This window comes from Acanthopagrus latus, chromosome 1 (assembly GCF_904848185.1).
Source record: "Acanthopagrus latus isolate v.2019 chromosome 1, fAcaLat1.1, whole genome shotgun sequence".
Lineage (NCBI taxonomy): Eukaryota > Metazoa > Chordata > Actinopteri > Spariformes > Sparidae > Acanthopagrus > Acanthopagrus latus.
In genome coordinates this window covers 6,829,501-6,852,616 of record NC_051039.1, presented here as the reverse complement: position 1 = coordinate 6,852,616, position 23,116 = coordinate 6,829,501, and the positions used below count along the sequence as shown (strand labels likewise).

Genomic DNA, 23,116 nt, shown 5'->3' with positions numbered 1-23,116 from the left:
TCCAACTACACCCTGCTTAAGAAACTGTTATTAAGCACACACAAATAAAAAAAAAAATTAAAAAAACAGCACTAAACAAAACTAGCACACCTCCTCAAGCTGCTATTTACCCATCGTATGTGAGCGGCAAAGACAAAGGAAGAGAACAGTCGGGTGACTTGTGTACTGTAAATGTATTTCTTCTTTATTTCATGTCTACCTCATGATCAGTTACATAGAAATCCTCCATCTTGTGTGGTTTTAGTGTGGTAGCTACAGAGCCCAGCGCTGACCAGCCGTGACTCTGCACAGAGCTTAGACAGCTGCTTTCCTTCTCCACCATCAGATCCTGTACAGCTCTCCACAGCCGACCGGCGACATGAGCTAAGAATATCAATAACCCGGGTCCAAATCTAAACAATGACTTCACCTGCTGGAGTGCATTTACTCCACTCCAGGAAGTAAAACATCACGTCCTCCGATCTACTAAACATCGATGTTCAGAGATCATGTCGAGGTTGATCTGTGGTGAAATACAGTCTGATTTTTGGATAAAATGCACCTTTTAGTGTTCAACTTTTGGTACAGGAGGTTAGAGAACATAAAAACACACATTTCACTTCACGTTTTAATACGTGTCAGAGGACCTTCCCACTTTGACACCTGGTTAACCTTCATTTAAAAACAAACAAACAAAAAAAAAAATCAACAGTGATGTCACACGTCAGCTCAGTGTGTGTGTGTGTGTAGTGTATGTGAGTACTTTAGTGTGTGTGTGTTTGTGTGTTGGTGTGAGTGTTTGCACACACCCACAAGAGTGTGTTATGGTCTGATCAGTGCTTCAGCAGACACTCGATAAGGTGGTCAGTTATGTAATGTTACTGGCTGCGTCGCAGGAGCGGAGGGGGTGAGGTGGAGAGGGAGGAGGAGGTGGGGCGAGAAGGGCGGGGGAGAAGTGAGGCCGCAGCGTCTCTTCCTTCATTCACAAGATTTTCTTCACATGATGCGGAGACCCTGGATAGAAGCTTCTAGACTCTGAGGAGGTAAAAAAACACAAACACAGAAGGGAGTTAGAGCTGGGAGGAAAGTCAAACCTCCGGAGACGATTGTTTATGTTTGTGTATGTTTACCTTGAAGTCCCAAATGGTCATTGCTCCATCGATGCCTGTGGTGCAGAACTTGCGACAATCCCTTTTGTCTCCCTCGTAGATAGACACTTGGCTAAATGACAAGACATGTAGATACACAGAGACAGTTTTAAAAGGCGGTGAAGAAGTTATAAAAGTGAAATCTTGCAGTGTGACTGTAATGATGTTCTCATGCTGCATGGAAAAGACATTTGGGATAAAACGCTTCTTAGTGGAGCAGAACGTCAGCAGGCCCAACCAAGAGAACCTCACAATATTTTGTTTTTACACTTCAGATTTTACGTGGATTAAACAAGAGAGAAATAAATTGAGCTTTAGAAGTGCTTGTAGGTAGATTGTATTATTGTATTACCTTTGGATAGCTATTTGCTCTTCTCTTTGGGCTAAGCTAACCACCTGCTGCCTGTAGCTTCTTATTCACCATACAGATATGAAGGAAAAATTAAACTTTTTGTCAAACTCATGGCAAAAAAGCTAATTAACTCGTTTACAAAAAGGTTCAACTATTCTTTAAGAAAGAGCTAAAACACACAGTCCCCAAGACAAACAAATAAACAAAACAAATGAAAAACTGCCACGGATTAAACTTTTGACCGATACAGGATCGTTCCTTATTTGAAATCATGCCAAGCTGGACAGATCTGATCTCTTCAGTGCTTAAATTCAAATGAGCCCACAGGTGACTGACAGGCAGGTTGAGAACTGTTAAACCAAACCGTTCATAACATGTATAACAGTTAAAATAAAACAGGCAAATCGTCTTTTAAACACAGGCTGTATAGCTTATAAAAAGTACTCCGATACACGCTGAGATTTGACTTATTCTTTGCAGAGCCTCATCTTATTTTTCTTAATTACAGAACACAAGGAATAATAATAATAATAATAATACAGTAAATACACTGTACGCACAGCTCCACTGAGCTTCTGATATTATCCATTCCAGCCAATCCTTTTGTTACATAACACAATATTCTATTCTAGGGGTTAAAGTACCATCAGCTGCCAGTTTACAAGCTGCACCGAGCTAAAATTAATTCAGCTGAATTCAACAGTCCTGCAGTGAAAACCTTCAGGTTTTACTGAAACTGTTGTAGAGATGCTTTGATTCAACTTAACGGTCATTTTCAAAGGCTGTGGGTTGGAGGCTGAAGGCTGAAGTGCTCATGAATTGTAATGCATTATGCAAAGAGATGTAAGATAACATTACAAACACCTCTCAGAGCAGCTGCCAAAGTGACCACAAAGTAGATTCATTCCTTTTTTGTTTGTTATTGCTGAAAAACCCTCTCTGGACACAAAGTATAAAGCACAGGGATAGTGTCTCTTGCAGTGTGACTCACGTGATGCTGTTCTGGTGGAGCGTGTCCAGGGCAGTGTTGCGGTCCTCGGTGGTGGCTCGCTTGTCCATGTTCCTGAAACGCTCCATGGCAGAGATGTTCCTCTGGATGCTCTGCTTGGGGAGGTCGAGCTTTGACACAAATGTCAGCGTTCCACCATCGTCGCAACGGAACAGCATGGGGCAACAGTCGTGGCCCTGAAGACGCAGACAATAGATTTAAAATAGCATTCCTTACTTAAATGTATATCTGTGAGCTGAAATATGTCACAGTGTGTTTGTTGTGTTCTTACCGCAGCTACTAGACTGTTCTCTGAAACAAAAATGACACTGAGGAGAGGAAGGAACTCCGTCTTCAGCTGTGAAGGACTGAACACGCAAACACACACCAATTAATTATGATCTTGACATTAATCTGATTTTATTGTACTTTAAATAAACAGGCATTATAATACAAACAAATTCAAAAAAAGTAACTGTGCTTGGATTACAGCTGTGTGGCAGGTTTCCTGTCAGAACTTGTCTCAAAGACCGCCCACTCAATTCATGTCGGCAACAATTTGTTGACCGCAGTGTGTCATTATGTAACTGGAGCCTCGGATCTGTTTCACCTGGTTTCACACTTTATCACCAATGTGAGAAGATGATCAGATTACAAATCACGGATTGTCTGCAGTGTCTGGTAACAGAGAACACACTGAAATGCATTCTCATGCAGTGAAAATAGTTTTAATATGATGGATTGCTTTTTCAACATTTTAATTTTATGAAAGGGGTTACTCGTGTTTTGGACATTATTAAGCCGTTTGGGATGCAGTGGGCTTTCTTATCTTTACTCATCTGTTTATTCGCTCTATCCCGTCTCCCTGTTTGGTTGAGAGGATAAAAAATGTGTCTCTTTTTCTAATTTTAGTTGAATTAAAACAAAAACATACCAGCTCTAAGCCACCCTCTTCCTCTTGTATTTGTAACAGAAATTTTCACAGCAATCGCTGAAACTGGCAGTCTAATCACAGCGAGTGATTGCAATATTAACATGCCAACGTATCCTTAATTTGTAGTATAGGAACTTTTTAATATCTGACTTATGTTTCCATTTTTTTTTTTTTTTTTTTAAATCCTTCACCAAATGCTCAACTGAGTTCTTTCCAGATATTCTGTAGCATGAAAAGCCAGTTTTTATGAGTCGCCCCCTGTTTTGTTTATGTCTGTCACACATGAGGAAGCACACGCCCGTTCGCAGCATGATCCACATTTCTGCCAATTGTTCTACACTAATTAACCGATCTACAGACGGTGGGAACGTGCCAAGGAATAAAGCCATGTGCCAATTAAGGCCAGTGTAGAGTAAAACTGCATGCTGGTAAACAAAGATGTTAAAGGCAGAGAATTTAGAAAACTTCAAAAATTGGCTTTACAAAGAAAATGCGCTCAATACTTTTGCTAGACTGCAATGAGACACACTATTGACTCTATTTGCTTACAGGAAAACGCCTCAGGGAACATTTCATCTGCAAAACCTGCTTGTTACAACCATAAACAAGATTCCTCCATGTGCAGAAATGATTGTACCTGGCAGTCTTTGAGCTGTCCACCACAGTGACAGTACTGTCATGGCTGACCCAGGCCAGACGGTTACCGGAGGCCGAGAAGGAGACAGAGTGCACCCAACCCCCTCCACCTAACAGACACAAAAGAGCATAAAAAGGCAGATTTGGTTTAGTTCAAAGGGTTACTGCAGTTCAGAGGGTTTTTACTCTCACATACAAAGACACAGATACAGACCCGCTCCTCCAAATTCTGCTAGCACAGCCCCAAATGGCATCTTGCTGCCCCAGGGTGTGGGACCTGGTTTCTCTTCCACCTCCTTAATGTAGGCTGAGAACACCCTGGAGGACGCAGAGGGAGAGGTCGGGAGAGGAAAAGCAAAAAGAAAAAAAAATTAAAACAGAACAGAAAGCATAAGAGGGAGAGACGAGCTTGGGAGGCTTTTAATCATTTCAATCTTGACTGTCGATCATCATTGTTCACTGCTGACAACACTCACCTGCATTTGAAGTCACAGGATCCAGCAGCCAGCAGGATGTTGTTAGGATGCCAGTCCAGGCTGAGGATGGTCGAGCGGATTGGCTTCTTGATGTGCTTGCTCACCCACCTGAAGCATTTGAAAAAGTGCAGAAATATCCAATATAAAATGTGAAAAAAAGGATAAATACTATTACATACCAATGTTATGTTTAAAATGGGAGATGGTAACAATTTGAGAGTTTGTTTGATTTACTAATTGCTCCCAAATTAACACAATTCATCCAGGTGATCGAAACAAAAATAAAAAGGTGAAGAATGTTGCCTTGGTTTGATAGAAGAACTTATTACCCACAGGAAAAAATAATAATTGAACAGATATGCACAGCTAAGTGAGTGGACTGGGTGGATTTTTATCAGTCATTTTGAAACATAGTATTATGGTTTCAAACCAAGTGACAACAAACAGTTGCAGACAAAGTGCCTCACATCCCTTTTCAGATGTTGCTGTGTTCCAGAGTAATAAATCAGTGGTTAATGTGACTTTTACAGAGAGACATGAATTAATATCAATATACTCTGATCTGATTGCTCTTAAAAAGGTGACATGACACCATTTATTCAAGTGAAAAATAACTTATCAGTACTCTCAAGTTTTACCAGACACATTTGCAGAAGCGTCATGATTGTACAAACAGTCTCACCAGTCGTTCTCAGACTCAAAGTAGCAGACAGAGATGAGTCGAGCACCACTTCCAACTGCAAACTTGTTCTCCAGTGGGGACCACTTGACGAAGGTGGCGGCTCTGTTGATCCTGAGGATGACCAGTGTGGGCTTCCATACCCCCTCCTTCTGGGACCACACGTAGGCATTACGGTCTGCTCCACATGTCACTATGCGGTCACTTTTGGGAGCCCAGTCAATACCTGCAACACAACAAAGAGAGACTGTAGTGCTGACTCACTCGTGCAGTAATCATTAAATGAATTATGATGTCACACTCTAGAGCTGAATAAGCCGTTTATGAAGATGGATCATTGTGTTAGCTCTGGTTTAAGACCATTCCAGACACATGTTTGTGGGTCACTCATGGGAAATTTGTAGACGAGGAGTGAGATATCTCATTATCTTCCAAAAAAGCATTAGTTTAAAATGTTTAAAGGAAGTCTGTGATGATATAAGATGATCACCAAATGATTATCAGAGCCTAATCAGAATCAGTATACCTTTACTGTCCCACAAAATGGGGAAATTTCTTTGCCACAGCAGCAAAAGGACAGCAGCAACAACAAATATGGTGAAAACTAAACAAAATAATTAGAGAGGTAAGAAATAGAATAGACAGAACAAACTCCTATATACATATGATCATATTTAGCATAAAAACATTACAAAAAAATATGGGTATTTATAAAAAAAAAAGATATATATATAAAAATTGTATGCAGATGTATGCTGCTGGGAGCAGTGCTGGTTGAAGAGTCTGACAGCAGCAGATTATATGTAAACAACATCATTGCAATATATGCAGAAATGTAGAAAAAATAATCACCTCTGTCAAATTCATCTTTAATTTTGTTCACTATATGTTTTGTCTTGTTAATGCCTCTTATGGATAATGAATAACAGTCCAAATGCAAGTGTAGGGAGGTGGAGAGAAAATCTGTCATTCTAACTGAGAACAATTACATTCAATGTATTTGTCTGTTTTGTGGTGGGTGGCAGCAAGTGTTCAGGTGCATCACTGCCACCCACTCTGACAAAGCAAGAACGTAAAGAAAGAGACTTGTACTGTTTATATGATATCATAACTGTCATTAATAAGAAGATACCTGTTATGTGTCCATTGTGCTCCTTCAGCTCGTGGGTCTTAACCCACTGGTTGCCACTCTTCTTGTAGATATGGACTTCGTGGTTATTAGGACTGATGGCAATTTCTGCAAAGGAAAAACAAAAGAAAACAAAGCAGCGGGTTGACTGGATGGAAGTACAGATAACAAACAAGCTGGACCAGTTTCAGGTAGGATTCAGACACCAAGCTCAACAAAACCAGTGGGACAATAACATTTTAGTGGCTGAAGATTCGTGATCACATGAATATACAATATACCCATTGTTTTCAGAAGGCCTTATTTGAAAACAATAACCCAAGTTGTCATCTGATTTGTTAAAGTGTGCGAGCTGACGGTGGTATTCAAATGAAGGAGGAAAACATTTGAGCCTTACGTGTCCTATCACGGTTCCACGCGTGGCAGGTGATGGGTTCCAACAGAAACTGATGAAGGGACATCTTGTCTGGGTGTGGTCCTTAAGTGGAACTCTGCGAAGTCACACAGTACAACTTTAGTTCAGCAACTAACGACAAACAAGCCATGAGAAAGAAGCCGGAGTGAACTTTGCCTCTTTCGGGCTTTACAACTCCACTAATGACAGCCGATGTATATGTATAAAAAAAAGGACTGGTTACTTCTTGAGAGGTCCAGCCTGTTGACTGTTTAATTCAATAGGATATATATCCGAATTCCAGCGGATAGCTAGCTGTGTTAGCTTGGATACAACAGCGAAGCCAAATCATTCAAAACATTGTAGGACTGTTAAAACAAGCTAAAATATTACCAAGCTAACGTTAGCCAGCATATTTCGCCACAGTCTCGATTCCTTTTGACATCGTATATTCACTTTAATGGCGTGAAGCTGGCTTGACTAGCTAGTGACTGTAGAATTACCACGACCGGGTTAGTAGTTGCCTCTCTCGGTAAATCGTTATCTATAGCAAATGACACCGACGCTACTAGCAGGTTAATTGAACTGCTAGCTAACGCTAACTGTTCACCGGTGTAAGACAGGCCTGGCAGACAAGGCTGGTCATTTTGAAAAATATAAAGACGCATTGCTATTCACACGTTTACCCTAAAGGCCTCCCTTTTCCACACCAGACCCCGGTTTTTCCTCAGAGGAGATGCCTTTACTCCCAATGATGAACACAGCATTAGCCGTACATTCCGCTAGCCGTCATGCTAACCTACCTCGTCGGTCCGGTTCTCCGAGTGTGCACTCTCGTTAGCCGGCGAGCTAAGTTACGCTAGCGGGGAAAAGGTTAGATCAGGAATGGACCTGAATTCGCGGACTCTGGTCAGTCGACACGAATTCGTCCAGGAATGTTGAGGGAATGTCAAGACGGCCAGTAGGATACGACCGGGAGCATCCGGTAGCTAAGTCGGCAGCAAAACCCGTGGATGCCTGGCTGACAGCTAGCTTAGCATCATCACGCTAGCTGTTACATTCAACTGAAAATCGTCGTTCACAGCCAAGTGTCACATCCCAAGTACGACGAGCACGAAAGAGCTCCTCTAGTGGCTCAAATAGAAAATATTCAAAGTGGTCTAACCGGTTTGAAAATACTACCATCTAGTGCATAGCTTGTAGAAAACTGTCTTAAGTATAGTAGGTCTTTTTGTTCGAAATGAGACGAAGAAATTAAGCAATAACTCTGGCAAGCGGGCCACTGCTTTAGTTTCCCAGGTGCGCCTGAACGCAACAGTTGGTCATGGTCATTTGACTGATTTGAATTTTGTTTGCAAACAAGGAAATATGAACCACTATCTGATCTTCTCCCCTTGTGTCGAAATCTGTTTTTAAAATACTGATAAAGTGCCTACATGGTGCAAAAAGCTGATGACAGAACATTTAGAAATGTTGTCATTTTCATCGTTGGAATATTGTACATAATGCACAGATGGCGGGATGAACAGGGGATTAGTGGTGCCCAGTTCTACTATGCCCTAGGGACCAAGCTCCTCTGGCTCATCAGCTTAAAGGGTAACTCCATCAATTATCCACATTAAAGTGTTTTTACAGAAAAAAAAAAAAACGTATTTTAAAGTCTAATGTCAAGTAACACATTTCATGGCTCCAGGGGAAGCTGCACATGATCTGATAAATTGCCTCCAGACATGTGACTCAGAAGCCAAATTGCATTGTGGGCAATGTCAGGCGCCAGAAATAAGGCGGTATCTCTGGTTCTGCTGTATCGATTCTGATCAGTTATGTACAAGCTGTCCAGCCCGACAGTGTTACAGGAGTGCAACGCTAGATCAGTGGACTGCTTCTGTCACCGGACAAACCTGGTGCCTACGTTATCCACTGTCCACCTTGACATCACTGGAGGCAATTTAACAGATTACATGCAGCTTCCACAATACTTCACACTTCTTCTTTTGTATATCCAGTCAATCTCCCAAAGATCTGTAAAGTCAATTTAATGAGAAATTGGTGGAGTTGCCCTTTAAACTGTATATCATTTGCTGGTACTGCAAAAACGGCAAATAAGTGTTTTTTTGTCATCGTGTTAACTTTTCCAAAGATGTCAATGAAAATGCCTCAAAATTACATACACACAATCTCTATTATTTTCACAGCAAACATTAGGAAGTTAGGGCAGTTTTTCTTTTCAAAAATAACCTTTAAATGACTGCTGCCACATTTCAAAAAGATCATCCTGCCTGTGATTTGTGGGCAATTGACCAATCAGAGACGGTTTCAATTAGCGTCCCACGGTCGCACCTGGTGGACCTACAGACAACCTGCTGCTGGCTGCAAACATCAAAACATACTCAGGTTCTCACTCAGTTGTTGTGTGGTGCATCAAAAAAAAAGAAGAAAAAAAAATCAAATGGAGTCAACACCAAAAGAGGGTGAGGCGTTTCCTACACCTCCGCTGAACTTCCTACCAGGTAAAGTCCCCTCTCAAACCTGCTGAGTTCACAGAGCCGGTGTTCACAGTTAAAAGAAACGTGTGTGTGTGTGTGTGTGTGTGTGTGTGTGTGTGTGTGTGTGTGTGTGTGTGTGTGTGTGTGTGTGTGTGTGTGTGTGTGTGTGTGTGTGTGTGTGTGTGTGTGTGTGTGTGTGTGTGTGTGTGTGTGTGTGTGTGTGTTGCCTCTCCAGATGAAAGTCAAACAGGACGAGATGTGAGGATCTACCATGTTCACTCAACTTTCAGCCCTCTACCACCTCCTCCTTCCTTCTCCTTCTCTCCCGGAGTCGGCTGCTCCACCCAAGTTCCATCGCCTGTGTCAGGTACGTGCTCACTGAACATCTGCCTCCATTTTGAACACATCGACCTGTGAGCCTGAATATCACCTTTTCTTTTTTCATCTGTTAGTTAACGGTGTGAATTGTAACACTACTGTGATGTCAGATTTTGAATTAAGCCTTCCTGTTCATCCTCCCCTGTCCTCTCCCCCAGTGTCTGCGCCCCCTCCGCCCACTCCCAGGCTGAAGTTTGTGAGCTATGAAACGCAGCTGTATCGCTCTCCAGCTCTGACATCATGCCCGGCCTGTCAGGCTCAGGTCACCACGCAGGTCACCCACAGAGTCGGGGCTTACGCGTGGCTCATGTGTTTTGTGTTTGTGTTATGCGGGTGAGATTCAAATGGCTAAAACTTCAACGTCTATCGTATTTAAAAAATGTCAAAGACTGATGTGTCATTTCCGTCTCGCAGGTTGCTGCTGGGATGCTGCCTGATTCCGTTCATTATGAAACATTTCAAGGACGCCCATCACTCTTGTCCTCGCTGTCACCGGGTCCTCCACATACACAGGAAGACGTGCTGCGAATAAACACACACCTTGAACCACCAACAGATTAATCACCAGCAGAACTGTAAACTGGCTCTTGCAGTAAAATGCATTACCATCTCAGAGTTGGTCTGGATAACTTAAAATATATAGATGTTGATGTATAATATATAAGGAGAAGACATGTTGGCTCTAGTCGTATGGAATACAGAGAATTTTTACTGTATTTTAATCCTGTTTTGTAACAAAATCATATCAAATAAATGTTTGTTGTGGCAGTTTCGGTCTCACTGTCCCTGTCTTATGAAAGAAGAGCACGCAACGGGAACAAATGCAAAGCTTGGATATGAGTAGATTGATTTGTTTATTTTGTTCCAAACTAATAATCTGACATTTCATGACCTACAGTGGCCATGAAGCGAAGGGTATCTCAGAGGGAGAATCTGTTGTGTTCGACCATCCACAACTTTTACAGGCAGAGTCTCAGATGCAGCCTGAAGTAGGGGTCACTCTGTACTAGGTCATGGTCACCCAGGTCATGTTAAGGATTTTCTTGGTTAAAAAAAAACTTCTATTACATTCATGGCTCCTTACAAAATCCTATAGCTGTAGTCTGAAGACTTTCTTCGTTCTACATATTTGAAGTTTGGCTGACTGACTCTTTGTCTTCACATTTTAAGATCCACCAGTTGCTCATTTTTCACTCATTGAGTTGTAATTTGTCTTCAACATACAATAAACCCTGAGGATGAAGATGCACACACCTGAATACTTGCTGAAATTTTGACTGTGCAGTTTTTTCTTTGGTCTTTCATAAAAAAAAATACTTTCAACATATTTGGATTTTAGATTTTCCTGAAAATGTCGGTTTACATTTTCTTGAAACTTCTTTTTAACATTAACATTCACTGCATAGGCTGTCTGTGAAATAACACTCAGTGGTTTTATGTCATAGCTCGATATTTGTTGTGTTCTGACTACAGTATTTTCAGTGTTAGTGTGATTTTTCTATTGAGTCTGTTTTTCATCGGGTCCAGAAAATGTGCAAGTAGTAATGGCTTGGCTTGTTGCATACTAGACGATTCCTTATTTCCTGTGTCTGGACAACATCGTCATTTTTTTAATTAGCTCAATACACTTATATCCATCCATCCATCCATCATCTGTACATATTCTATGTACGCCGCTTAATCCTCTGCAGGGTCGCGGGGGGGGCTGGAGCCTATCCCAGCTGACTTAGGGCGAAGGCAGGGGACACCCTGGACAGGTCGCCAGTCCATCGCAGGGCCACACATAGAGACGAACACTCTCACACACTCTCATTCACACCTACGGACAATTTTAGAATGATCAATTAACCTCAGTATGTTTTTGGACTGTGGGAGGAAGCCGGAGTACCCGGTGAAAACCCACGCTTGCACAGGGAGAACATACAAACTCCACACAGAAAGATCCCAGGCGTCCCAACCGGGACGCGAACCGGCGATCTTCTACACTTATATTATTTAGTTATTTTAATCTTTTTCTGAACAAGAAACAATGACCCAAAGGCTTTTTATCCAAACTTTAGCTTCCATGATTGACTGATGCTTTGTCCATCTGCTGAGATGCTGTAGCGAAAAGCTAGTGAGTGGACCATGTGTCGATTATTTATTTACTTATTGATTAGTCAAAGCACCACACTGAAGGTCGTGAATGCAGTCAGACTTGGATTTCACAGATGTTACCATCGCCACAGATGCTGGTTGCCCTTTCACTTCCCCCGCGGTCGTTAAGCGAGCCGGTGTGGATTAGGCCTGCATGTGTGTGTAGTAAACGTGCCGTCGCTGATGACACCGCAGGATTAGAAGTGTGGGTTTATTTTAGATCTTTGAGCTGCGGAGTAATGAGCATTTGAGTTGCAGCAAAACCCTTCATTCCCCTCCTCCTCAGGTCATACATGTCATGCCACGCCCTCCTGCTGCTCAGGTATAAGACGCTGTCAGGCCGTCTGCGGTTTCAGGGTAGACGGAGCACTGGTGGATGCTGAGAACAACAACAACGCTGTTGACCCCTGCATGGCCAAGGATGCATCAAGGCATCTCCTCGGTCGGTCAGTTTCCGCCTTAGTGTCCTCTTCTTTCTTCTTCCAGCGCTTCAAACGCAAAACCGAGCACCTCTCCTATTTGGTCCTGTGTGTTGCCAAGATGCCGTTCATCCCGCCTGTGTCGATCGCACGCTCTGTATCAGGTCTGACCGGGAAGGAGAGACCCATCAGCAACAGTTCGTCCACGACGACTGCGACCAAGACGAAGGCCCAAAGAGACGACAAAGGCAGCTCTGTGAAGGAGCGACTGGCTTTGAACCTCAAGCAGCTGGGCAAGAAAAGCCAACCCAGGAGTCATCTGCCAACCACCAAAGGAGTGTCGGGGGCCGAGCTGCACGTTAAGAGAAGGGACAGAATGTTGCCCTCATCACAAACGGACAGCTTCCCCGCCTCCAGCTCGGGTGAGTCTCTGTCTAAGGCAGAGCAGCACAAACGCGAGCGGCAGAGCTCTGTGAGGAGCGAACCAGAGGTGAAGACGAGTTCCAGGCACGAGGAGGAGGCCCGCTTCACGCTGACTCTCACACCCGAGGCTGTTCTGCTGCTGCAGCGGAGGAACAGCGAGAGACGCCAACGCTCGGCGTCCAGAAACGCCGGAAGCAGAGGCGGTGTTTCTGGAGGCACCTCAGAGTCCAGACGCAGGAGGGAAAACGTCTCGAAAAGGCATCAAACAGCAACGCAGAGACACAGCAGTTCAAACGGCGGCAGAGTCGCTGCTATAAACAGCAGCGAGGCTGAACTCGGAGACATAAGCTCCATAATGAAGATCTCGCTGCTGAACGAGCAACACAAGTACGATGATGTGGAGTATGAGGAAGAGGAGGACTTTGGTGTGGATGAGCGCGTGGTGCTGAAGTGCACAGAGTGGCTGCGTGGGCTGGAGAACACACCAGTGACTGTGGGAAACAGCCTGAGGAAGAGCGCAAGCGGCGTGAAAACTTTCTGAGGAGCAGAATAAGAAGTGCCGCTCGGCTGAGGCGTCACCTTCCAACCTGAGCGCGAACTGAAGTTTTCTGTCTCTGTGTCGGCTAGCTGCTGTTTGAGGATGTGCTCGCGTTACTGCTGCGCCGTGTTTCTCTTGTGTTTGTTTCTAGGATCAGTAGGAAAACTGCATTGCTGTACGGCTCAGGTGTTCATCCACTGCCACAATGGTGAACTCTTTATGAGAATTTTGGCAAGTGCGGCTAAACTTCTTCTTCTACTTCTTCTCCAAGTCAGAGGGGAAATAAAACATCACGGAGGGGGGTTCGGCCCAAAATGAAAAATACATAATTTTTTCTGTAGTGCTAGTCATCCATCTAAAGTGTTTTGGTGTGAGTTACTGAGATATTGTCTGCTTCTCGTGACTACAGTGGAACAAGATGGTACTTTTTCCCCAGTGTGGATTGCTCTTGGGGTCAACGCCAAAAAAGTGTTATAACTTCCTTGTTTGCTTCCTGGTTATGCAGCCCAGTAGACTTTGAATTGTGATGACAACACAGATTTTCACGTCCCTGTCCTCAGCTTGAGGAAAGTTTTACAAATATGAAACCAACACATTAATAAAACTGACCTTGACAGTTGCGTAATTGTTTTCAGCTGTGACGTAACTACAAAAATAGGCTATATATTTTCGATTTGGCGTTGAACCCTATCTTTGACAAACTATACTACATACATACATGCAACTTCTTGGGTGACCGGCAGAACATTTTGAGTTACTTATTTGACTCATGAGGTAAACTGAACGGGGTGTCTGGGACAGCGACCTGTGAAACCGCATGTTGATAAGATTCTTTTTTTTTTTTTGCTGATCTGTAGTTTCACTATTTTATGAGCGTCCAATGAGTGCAGAGTGGTTAAACTGATTACATTACTGTGCTGCAGGGCGAGGTGAGAGTGCAGGATTAGACAGTGGGCGGGACTCCTGCAGCCGCATGTTTATATAAACAATATGAATAGCAAGTCAAAAATAACACTTTATTACAATTCTAAAATTGGCCACCGATAAAACTTGTGACAATAATTTCAAACTTGTGCTACGCAACATCATTCAAAACAGAGCTTCGTGAATACAGTGTGAAGGTTACAGGAGCACATGTTTAAAGGCAACAAACTTCATTAAATCATATGACAAATTCTAAAGCACTGAACTATTAAAATGCCTTCATTGCCTCAGCATAAAAATAAACTTTGCTTTTTGGCATGAAGCTGTGACAACGAAGGCTTTCTAATAGCTTTGATGGTGCCTTTAAGTTTCTCTTGTGATTTTTTTTACACCTATATGTTTCCCTGTACAAAGAGCACCTCTAACAGACTCAATCTGGGTCTTTGGATGGCTTTGAGTCTTGAGATTGTCAGCCTTCATAAAACTTTAATTTAATTTCCAAAGATTTAAATATCATGACTGGGGAGGGGGATTTGTGTAAAATGATACACAAAACATACTGCAGCTACAAGAGTCTTGAATATTTCACTCGATATAAACATAATAATTCTCCAGTCAATAGGATATAGTGTACGTGTTACTGTCAGACAGAATGGTGTCAGATGATTTTCCTTAAGGTGAGTAAAATAAAATTGTTGGGAGAACATTTTTGAAAGCTTTTACGTCACCTTTGACTCTTTCTTTTTCTCTTATCACATTTCAGCTTGAGTTAACACCCATACTTTACATTGCATTTCATCAGAACAAAAAAGGTACATTCCGCCGTGGGAAAAAAAGGGAAACACCTTTATGTGCCGACTATTGTTGTTGTCTCCCTCTCGCTCTAAGTAGCTTTATGAGGATTTAGACGTTGGCTCGGCTGTTGCCTTTCTTTCCCTCGTGCACAGACCGAGTGTGCTTTAGCGGCAGCTTATCCGCCTGGGAGTCAAATGTTACGACACGTGTGTGTGTGTGTGTGTGTGTGTGTGTGTGTGTGTGTGTTTGTTTATGTGTGACCACGTAAGTGAGTGAGAGAGAGATTCCACGTGTAATGTTCAACAACTATTGTGATGCTAAATAACAATTTAAGTTAACACATTAGGAAGCACACGTGTAGAATAGGACAGAGCAACTTTGAATTATTGTGGTTGTTTGTTTTGGTTTTTTTTGCTTGTTAAATAAATAAGATAAAGACACATGAACAGATGGCCCCGGGCATCATTTCCAGCGGTTTACTCGTCGCAGCTGTATGTAGGCCAGGATCATGCAGACCATTATGATTCCCAGCAGAGCCACCTGGTTCTGCCAGAAGCCCCACGTGGAGTAGTCGATGTCCTGGGACTGCAGGAACACCTCCCCTGGGATACTGCAGCACAGACAAGAGAGGCTCAGTGGTGTGTGTGTGTGTGTGTGTGTGTGTGTGTGTGTGTGTGTGTGTGTGTGTGTGTGTGTGTGTGTATGTGAGGGTCATTGTGTTGAAGGAGTGGCTCCGTTATCACACTCACACAGTGTTGTTGCCGGAGAAGAGCTGTCCCGTCAGCTCGTTGATGTATGCAGCCTGAGAGAGAGACAAAGAGGCCATGAGACCATGAACCATTACCTCGCTGCAGATAAAGACAGATTAAATTCAACCCCAGTGATCTCGTTCTCACAGCCGCCGCCCCTCTGCTTTAATATCTTACGTTCAATCCATATCTGAAGATGCTGATCCACTTCAGCCAGGAGAGCCAGTTCAGCATGCCATTGAGATCAACGAGAAAACCACCAAAGACCTGGAATGAGAGGAAGAAAGGGAACTGTTCAGCCCTGGAAATACACAGTATAGCCACAAGACTTCATGCAGTATTATGATCTCGGTCATGTGTATTCTGCGAGTGTCTCGGCGTCTCACCATCATGAAGACAAAGGGCAGGGCGATGAGAATGTTAGCCATGGCAAATGAAGACACACTCGCCGAGACGAGGAAGGCCAGACCGACTCCGGCCAGGCTGACCAGAGACATGGTCAGGGCGAAACACAGGAACGCTGTGAAGGCGGGCTTCAACCCTGAAAGAGTGCCGGACGAGTTAACAAGAAAGACAGAAAATTCATGGAACAAGAAAGAGCATCTTAATATAAATCTGGAGTTCCATTTTACAACATGGTGGTGTCAAGTCAAATGGACAGAAAATGCAATGATAGGAGGACTCACATGACCGGAATTAAGAGGCTCCCCGCTGTCAAGATTATATTTATCAAAAAATCCAAGCCTATGAGGAAGAACTGACCCCTCCCAAGTCCCGCCCACTATAACTCTGTGCTCCAATAACAGATAAGAAAGCTTGGAACCCAGATAAACTTCCACAAATGTCCCAGTTTCCTGTTAAATCTATCTGTCTAATAAACATTGTGGGCACCGGCGTCGCCACGTTCCTCATTGTCAAGCTTGTCCAACCTGGCAACAATAACTAAGGAGGCATGACTGTGATGATTATGGACTGTTCGATGAAAAAGGCACTCGCTAGATTCTCTGGAGCAGCTCAGTTGAAATAGTCCGTTTACTGACGTCCCTCTGTGTGTGAGAATTACCCATCATGTAGTAGGCGATGGCTGAAAATACAAAGATGGGGATGATGCGGTTGGGGACGAGGTCACCAAAGATCTTCGACAAGAAGTAGACAGATGTTCGGTAATAGCCGCTCGAGTTCTCGTGACTGCAACAGACATGAAAAAAAAAAAACACTGTTAAGACACATGAATACAAATAGTCACGTCTGTGCCACTGTTGTATTAAAATATCAAGCTTATAATCCTCAATATGTTCTATTTGTCAACAAAACTGCATGAAAAAAACACAATAACAACAATTTATTGATCGTTCAAACAAGTGTCATCTATTTAGCAAAGACCTGATGTACTGCAGATTAGTCTTTTGTGTGTTTTTAAACTCACTACAGCACCAAATGTGTATTATTCTGCAGCTAAAAATAGTCCCAAACAATGCACTATTCACTCCAGAGTAATGTTTACTAAGTATTCAGCAGTTACAAGAAATCATGTTTTTTTTCTTTGTTAAAAAACAGATATTATATGACCTATTTCCTAGTTGTATCAAAGCTTTTATAGAAACAATTAGACAGATTGAACCGAAAGTGTTGAGACAGCCTTATCGGTTATGTCACATTAAAAAAAGCAAATGTGATGACAATCATTTTCATAGTCATGCACTCTCTTGCATACATGTGCACTTTAACACACACCGATAAACCGTTATCTTTCACTCACATGAAGATCGCCCTCTCGTTGATAAAGAGTTCGACAGCGGAGAGATTCCCAAACACCATGTTGATGATAAGGAAGAAGAACGCTCCACTCCTGTCACACAGGGAGAGAGAGAGGGAGGGAGAGGGAGGGAGTTATGCAGAAAATGTCACCCTGACCTGAGTTTTGTCCCTAGTATGATGACGTCATCACAGTCTTCTCGTCTCACTCATTTGCTGTAAATCTAACTGAATTCGACCCTCATCACTTGACTTCTTTCAAAATAGTAAATCTTGTTTTTGACCTTTTTTTCCACTCTTGACGTGAAAGCCGAACCCGTTACTCCCGCAACCCATTCTGAATTGTCTCACCACACATGCAGTAATGTAATATGAAAACCTTGAAACTGATAACTCCTTCATTCATTACATAATCCTGTCATAATATGGCCTTGAGGAAGGATGACGCGTTTACAGTAGATAAGAGTGTGCAGATGTGAAAATAGAGCAGATACACTGAGGAGAATCTAGGCTGGCTGCAGCGCCGCAGGTTGGGTGAACTGAACGGTACCTGTTCTGTAAACCCTCCGTCAGCGTGAGAGGCATTTGGTAATAAATGAGTCCCACCAGAATGGCAAAAAAGATGTTGAGAGCCATCTGGGCGTAAGAGGTCTGAGGGTTCCTGAGAGTGTTCAGCACTGTCCTGCCGCACACCACACGCATCTGTCTCACACACACACACACACACACACACACACAGAGGGAAATATTTTTTATAGGTATGATGACAGATAAGAACAGAGTTCATTCAGCAGGCAGCCAAGTACACTGGGTTTATAGCTGGCTGGCACCACAGCTGGCTGCGACATAACATCATAAACTCACCTTAATTTAAGACTGACCAAGAAAAACTGAGCATTTAATTTCAAATAAAAGATAACCTATTTTATTTATATATTTATTTTATCATAAGAAACCACTTTTTGAATGATGGGGTTGGCCGACCTGATAGAGGAAAGATGTGGCGTACTCTGCCGGCTTGTCTTGACCCTCAGCCCCTTCAGCGACGCTTTGGTCCACATGTTCCAGCTCCTCCAGCACCTTCTTGTGCAGATGGGACTGGTAGTACATGGTCGCCAATGTGCTTTTACTTTCTACTGTGGAAAAGATGCAGACGCCATTTTACATCACCTTTTCAGAGATAAGAACCGTATAATAATAATAATAATAAACTTGTTCTAACAGTCAGTAACTCTTGAGAAAAAAAAGTCTGGCAAGAATACAAAAGTTTGACATGGTGAGAAAAATGCTGTGCTGTTTCTTTAATGACTTCCCATTATTGTCATTAGTAACGATCTCCAGGGAACATTCACAACAATCCTCCCTCCAGGTGTTGTGCTAAGCTAAGCTAATGGCCTGCCCACTCTACCCTCGTTACTTATTGGACAGACATGAGTTCATCACTTTGTCTCAAGCTCCCTTAATAAAGCACTGCATCTTAATTAAGGAGCTAAAAAGCAGAGTAAAGGTTTTAAGGTCCAGTGTGACGCGTTTAATGGACTGAGCTCAACAACACTTGTCTCGTGATAGATTGGTAAAAACATCGGAAATGGGAAAGGCCCCGTTTAGATTCAGTTATTTGTTTGTCCGCTCAGGGCTTCCGTAGAAACATGGAACTCTACTCTGTGGAAGACGACACATTTCCTCTGCAGATATATAAAAACTAACAAATCACCTAAAACCGTGCTTAAAGCCTATGTTGGTGTGATATACTCTGATCTTCTGTGTAGGCGTACCTGGAGTGGGAGCTTCTAATGTCAATTTGGCCTCTCCATTAGTGATGTCCATGAAGAAATCAGCAGGGTTGTCGAAGGGCTCAATTTGGTAGCCTGTGTAAAAATAGACGCACACAAATGCAAAGAAATCCAAACAACAACATTTTAAAAAGGGCCTCCATGAAGGTAAAGTTATTAATAGTAGCTGGTATAATATTATATATATATATATATCAAACTACAGAACAGCTGCTACATTAAGGTAGATGTCTGTCAAGCATCAGGACTTCATCTTTCCATTTTCTCAATAAGGATTCATCACTTTATATTATAAAACACATTCCAAGTCAAAGTCCTGAACTTCTTATAGGAAACACACACACATACCGAGGTTTGTGAAGTACTCGAGCGCATGGTGTGCCGCTCCTGCGTACACCACCTCCCCTTTGTGCATCAGGGTCAGATGGTCAAACTGCCTGAAGATGGAGTAGCGTGGCTGGTGGATGGAGAAGATCACAGTCTTACCTCTTCTGGACAGCCTGGGCACACAGAAGCACGTTTGTTAACATCCACATTGTTCCAGAAAAAAAAAAAAACACAAAGACAGCAGTAGATGGTGAAGATGCTGCTGATTTATGGGGCATTATTAATGGCTGCTCTAAGCTAAGCTAATGTTAATTAAAGCTGACAGCGAACAGTGCTTTGCCCACAGTTTGAACCCTCCGTCTTCAGCGGCTTTGTATGCTTCAGTTGCCATTTGCATCTCGTGTTGTGTGAATACGTGTTCCCCTAATGTGAGATTAATTAGCAATCGTGTTTTTACTTGTGCAGCAGACTGACGATGCAGTTCGCCGTGTTTGAGTCCAGACCGGTGGTGGGTTCGTCCAGAAACAGCAGAGAAGGAGAGGTGATGAGCTCCATCCCGATGCTGCACCTCTTCCTCTCCCCTCCGGACACGCCACGCAGAAACTCCGTCCCTATCTGCACACACACACAGATGAATACACAAAAAACACTTGTGCTCAGCTAACAGCAAGGGTGAAAACTGGAACATGTTTTGGGCCCACTTTAAAGGCTACAAGTGTCAAATTCAGTCATTTTTAGTGGCCACCGTGAGGAAGGATGAGTCGAGGGGAGGTCTGGTTGTTTGCAATCTTCAACCTCACCCATAGACACCATTAAATCTAACACACTAGACATCAGATACTGCTGTAAAGTCAGTGATATGCAGCCGGTGTTTGACCAGCGTACCTTAGTGTCTGCGCAGTCGGTAAGGCCCAGGTCCTGTATGATGGTGTTGACTCTGCTGTTTTTATCTGCCGAGGAGTGATGCTTGGGGTTGAGACGCAGGTTGGCACTGAACAGAAGATTCTCCCTCACAGACAGAGTGCCCATCAGGATATCGTCCTGGAAGCATACAGGGTACTCTACTTAGGCGCAGGGAGTATAATACTGTCAAAGGACGTGTGTGCATGTTTGTATTTTGTGTACCTGAACCACATAGGCAGAGCTGAGCCTGAGCTCAGACGTGACGGCTCTGCCATCCACCAGGACTTTTCCGTGCTGCAGTCCCGCGGGGTCTTTTCTGCCAGCGATGACGTCCAGGAGGCTGGCAGGAAGAGAAATAACGTGAACGATACTGATGTGGCCGGGGCTGCAGACCGTGCCTCTGTGTTTGCATGGACGTGGACAAGTTACTTACGATGTTTTACCGCTTCCAGTGGCGCCCATGATGGCGTTCATCCCAGGCCTCATGATGCCACTGCAACAACCAATCAGAACATGAATTCAGTCTAGTTCCAGAGGACGCTGTGAATGCACACTACAGTAGAGTCAGACGTTTCTGATGCTAGGACTCTCTCAATCAAACCAATAAAAGCAAAAGACGTAGTTAACTGATGTTGTGTAGTGAGACAAGATAAGAAAGATAAGACTCGGTGACTCTTCATCATCTGATATCTAAGCGGACGTTTTAACAACAGGCGACCAAATAAAAACTTGATTAAAGTTATGGATTTTTCTCTGCATAACTCAACAAAATATACAAAAACATGAAATCAATTTTTGACATTTTAATATGGAAACATTACATATTATATGTTTTAAGTGATAAAACACACAAGTTATGTACATGGTGTAAATCATTGCAGGTTATATTTGAATGTTGACATAATTATACTAAAGCTGAAGAGGACACTTGTAGCGAAAGACAGTTGATTATTGAGCCTCATTCCCGGGTCATCAAATACTGACGCTTTGTGTTTCATAATGTGATGCCGGCCAACCCAAAGCGTCTTTCTCTAGAATTGTCTACTTCAGCTTCAATTAAGTCATTTTTTTGTCTAATATTTAAATAATATTTCTACTCAAGCGTGACCATAGCATGCATGTATGGCAATCCAGGTTTAGATAATATTTCACTACTCTTGATCTTTGGAAAACAAAAGTCTTGAGGACCTAATTTGACCTAAAATGTCCTAATTTCTGTATTGTGACAGTAACTGTGCAACATGAAGTACCGCCGCACAGAAAAAAGTAGTGCTGAAATGAAATTTGACTTGTTATATTAAAAATTTGGTGCCTTCAGACTTGACTTATTCTCCTGTTTGTTGGACAAACTTGCCAAAAGCTCAGCTAACACTGTGATGAAAAAATAGTTATTCATACTGCAAATGCTGTCCCTCTGGTTCAGGATGAGTTTGCCGTCAGAACGCCTTTGACTCTGTTTTCCAGGTGTTCTTATTACTTCTCAGCTTCTCATTGAAACAAAAAACACAACTAAAAGTAATATTGACAACTGGATATAATGGTATAGTTGAGTATCATATCCTACCTCACATCTTTGAGGATGTACTTTTCAGGACCTCTCTTGCGGCAGAGCCTCCTCTCCTGAACACTATAGCGCAAGTTGCTGAAGGTGACAGTCGGCCCTCGCTCCTGGAAATACTCCTCGACGTCGAGACCAACCTGCTCCGTCTTAGACATCTTCAGAGGAAGCAGAGTGATCAGTGAGACGATAGAAAGTTTAAGTCTGAGAGTGAAGCGAGAAGAGACCCACAGGTACAGTGTGAGACGCGTGTGATCTGACAGGGAGAGACAGGTGAGCGACCGTGTAATCAGCAATCACGCTATCTGTAATTAACTTGTATGATCTTTGGACTTCTTCAGTGCTTAGCTGTAAAATAGTGTTTGCCCTTGAAGATAGTGTGACATTGACCTTCTACCCACAAAGTCTCAACTGCAGCAATAACTGCATCCGATGAGCAGCACGAGCTATGTGATGATAGTGCATGATGACAGATGACAGTGTTTACACAGAGCAGGTGGGATCCATCCATTCGTCTACTCTCAGTACCTGTCCGTCTGTACCCCTGTTGGCATTTACAATTTCTACCTCTGTATTTTAACTTAACTTTTTGTTGCTCTATTGTCCTTATTTTTGTTCTAGAAATTATCTTGTATTATCTGCACATTCTTGTTATTTCAGATCCATTTTTTAACCACGAGCAGAATTTGCATTGCACTATTGCACTATTTTTCTGTATATATGTGTATAATTTTTACCATATACTTTACATATACTTTTGCACTATCTATTTGTACTGACCTGAGGGGAAAGCCAATCCCAGTTTAACTGTACATGTGTATAGTAACAATAAAGGATAGTACTATAATCTATTCTATTTTATTATGAAGGTCAGCTAACTTTGGGTAACTATAGGATAACTAGCCATCGACTAGGAGTTCGCTGCACAGACAGCCTGCAGAGTGACTCTGGGTCCTGACACCATGTAGTAGTGGTTCGTGTGTCCGTGGCGCGGCTGCCCCCTGCTGGACAGAATGCGCTGGAGCCTCCTGGGCGGGATCAACGTTGTTTTTCTCTGACCTTTCTCTCGCTTTGCCGTCGTCCAATCACGCTTCGTGTTCAGCACCGAGAACCGCCTAGAAAGTCATCGCAGCCAACCGGCTTTCAGCATATCGCGAAAATGGGAGTGGCCAGTTCCAGAAATTCCAAGGTGTTGTCATCGCGTTCTTTAGTTTGGT

The 23,116-nt window shown here is 42.9% G+C and overlaps 4 protein-coding genes across 7 annotated transcripts; 2 read left to right on the top strand and 2 right to left on the bottom strand.

The window, feature by feature from the left end:
• Positions 1-154: 154 nt before the first annotated feature.
• arpc1a (actin related protein 2/3 complex, subunit 1A) lies at positions 155-7,892 on the bottom strand. 2 transcript variants are annotated; one of them, XM_037108602.1, is made up of 11 exons: positions 7,519-7,892; positions 6,719-6,812; positions 6,325-6,429; positions 5,196-5,418; positions 4,514-4,621; positions 4,252-4,355; positions 4,039-4,147; positions 2,760-2,835; positions 2,471-2,664; positions 1,110-1,200; positions 155-1,014 (listed from the first exon to the last, which is right to left on the bottom strand). In XM_037108602.1, exons 2-11 carry the CDS (start codon positions 6,780-6,782, stop codon positions 976-978), a joined length of 1,113 nt encoding a protein of 370 aa, XP_036964497.1. In that variant the 5' UTR covers positions 6,783-6,812; positions 7,519-7,892; the 3' UTR covers positions 155-975. The 2 variants fall into 2 exon arrangements, with proteins under 2 accessions (XP_036964497.1, XP_036964505.1); XM_037108610.1 differs by lacking the exon at positions 7,519-7,892 and adding an exon at positions 7,109-7,240.
• Positions 7,893-9,022: 1,130 nt separating this feature from the next.
• On the top strand, positions 9,023-10,347 carry LOC119025236 (lipopolysaccharide-induced tumor necrosis factor-alpha factor homolog). The gene is made up of 4 exons (XM_037108622.1): positions 9,023-9,225; positions 9,437-9,568; positions 9,738-9,912; positions 9,994-10,347. Exons 1-4 carry the CDS (start codon positions 9,165-9,167, stop codon positions 10,109-10,111), a joined length of 486 nt encoding a protein of 161 aa, XP_036964517.1. The 5' UTR covers positions 9,023-9,164; the 3' UTR covers positions 10,112-10,347.
• A 1,908-nt stretch (positions 10,348-12,255) lies between these two features.
• On the top strand, positions 12,256-13,319 carry LOC119025929. The gene has a single exon (XM_037109994.1). It carries the CDS (start codon positions 12,256-12,258, stop codon positions 13,096-13,098), a length of 843 nt encoding a protein of 280 aa, XP_036965889.1. The 3' UTR covers positions 13,099-13,319.
• A 778-nt stretch (positions 13,320-14,097) lies between these two features.
• On the bottom strand, positions 14,098-23,093 carry abcg2b (ATP-binding cassette, sub-family G (WHITE), member 2b). Of its 3 annotated transcripts, none has more exons than XM_037104157.1 (16): positions 22,959-23,093; positions 21,906-22,057; positions 20,775-20,834; positions 20,564-20,681; positions 20,324-20,479; positions 19,896-20,053; positions 19,460-19,611; positions 19,094-19,186; positions 18,303-18,454; positions 17,869-18,020; positions 17,323-17,412; positions 16,627-16,751; positions 15,950-16,104; positions 15,741-15,830; positions 15,564-15,616; positions 14,098-15,424 (listed from the first exon to the last, which is right to left on the bottom strand). In XM_037104157.1, exons 2-16 carry the CDS (start codon positions 22,055-22,057, stop codon positions 15,277-15,279), a joined length of 1,854 nt encoding a protein of 617 aa, XP_036960052.1. In that variant the 5' UTR covers positions 22,959-23,093; the 3' UTR covers positions 14,098-15,276. The 3 variants fall into 3 exon arrangements, with proteins under 3 accessions (XP_036960052.1, XP_036960043.1, XP_036960062.1); XM_037104148.1 differs by lacking the exon at positions 22,959-23,093 and adding an exon at positions 22,680-22,887; XM_037104167.1 differs by lacking the exon at positions 22,959-23,093 and having other exon boundaries at positions 18,303-18,451; positions 21,906-22,239.
• Between the last annotated feature and the right edge of the window lie 23 nt (positions 23,094-23,116).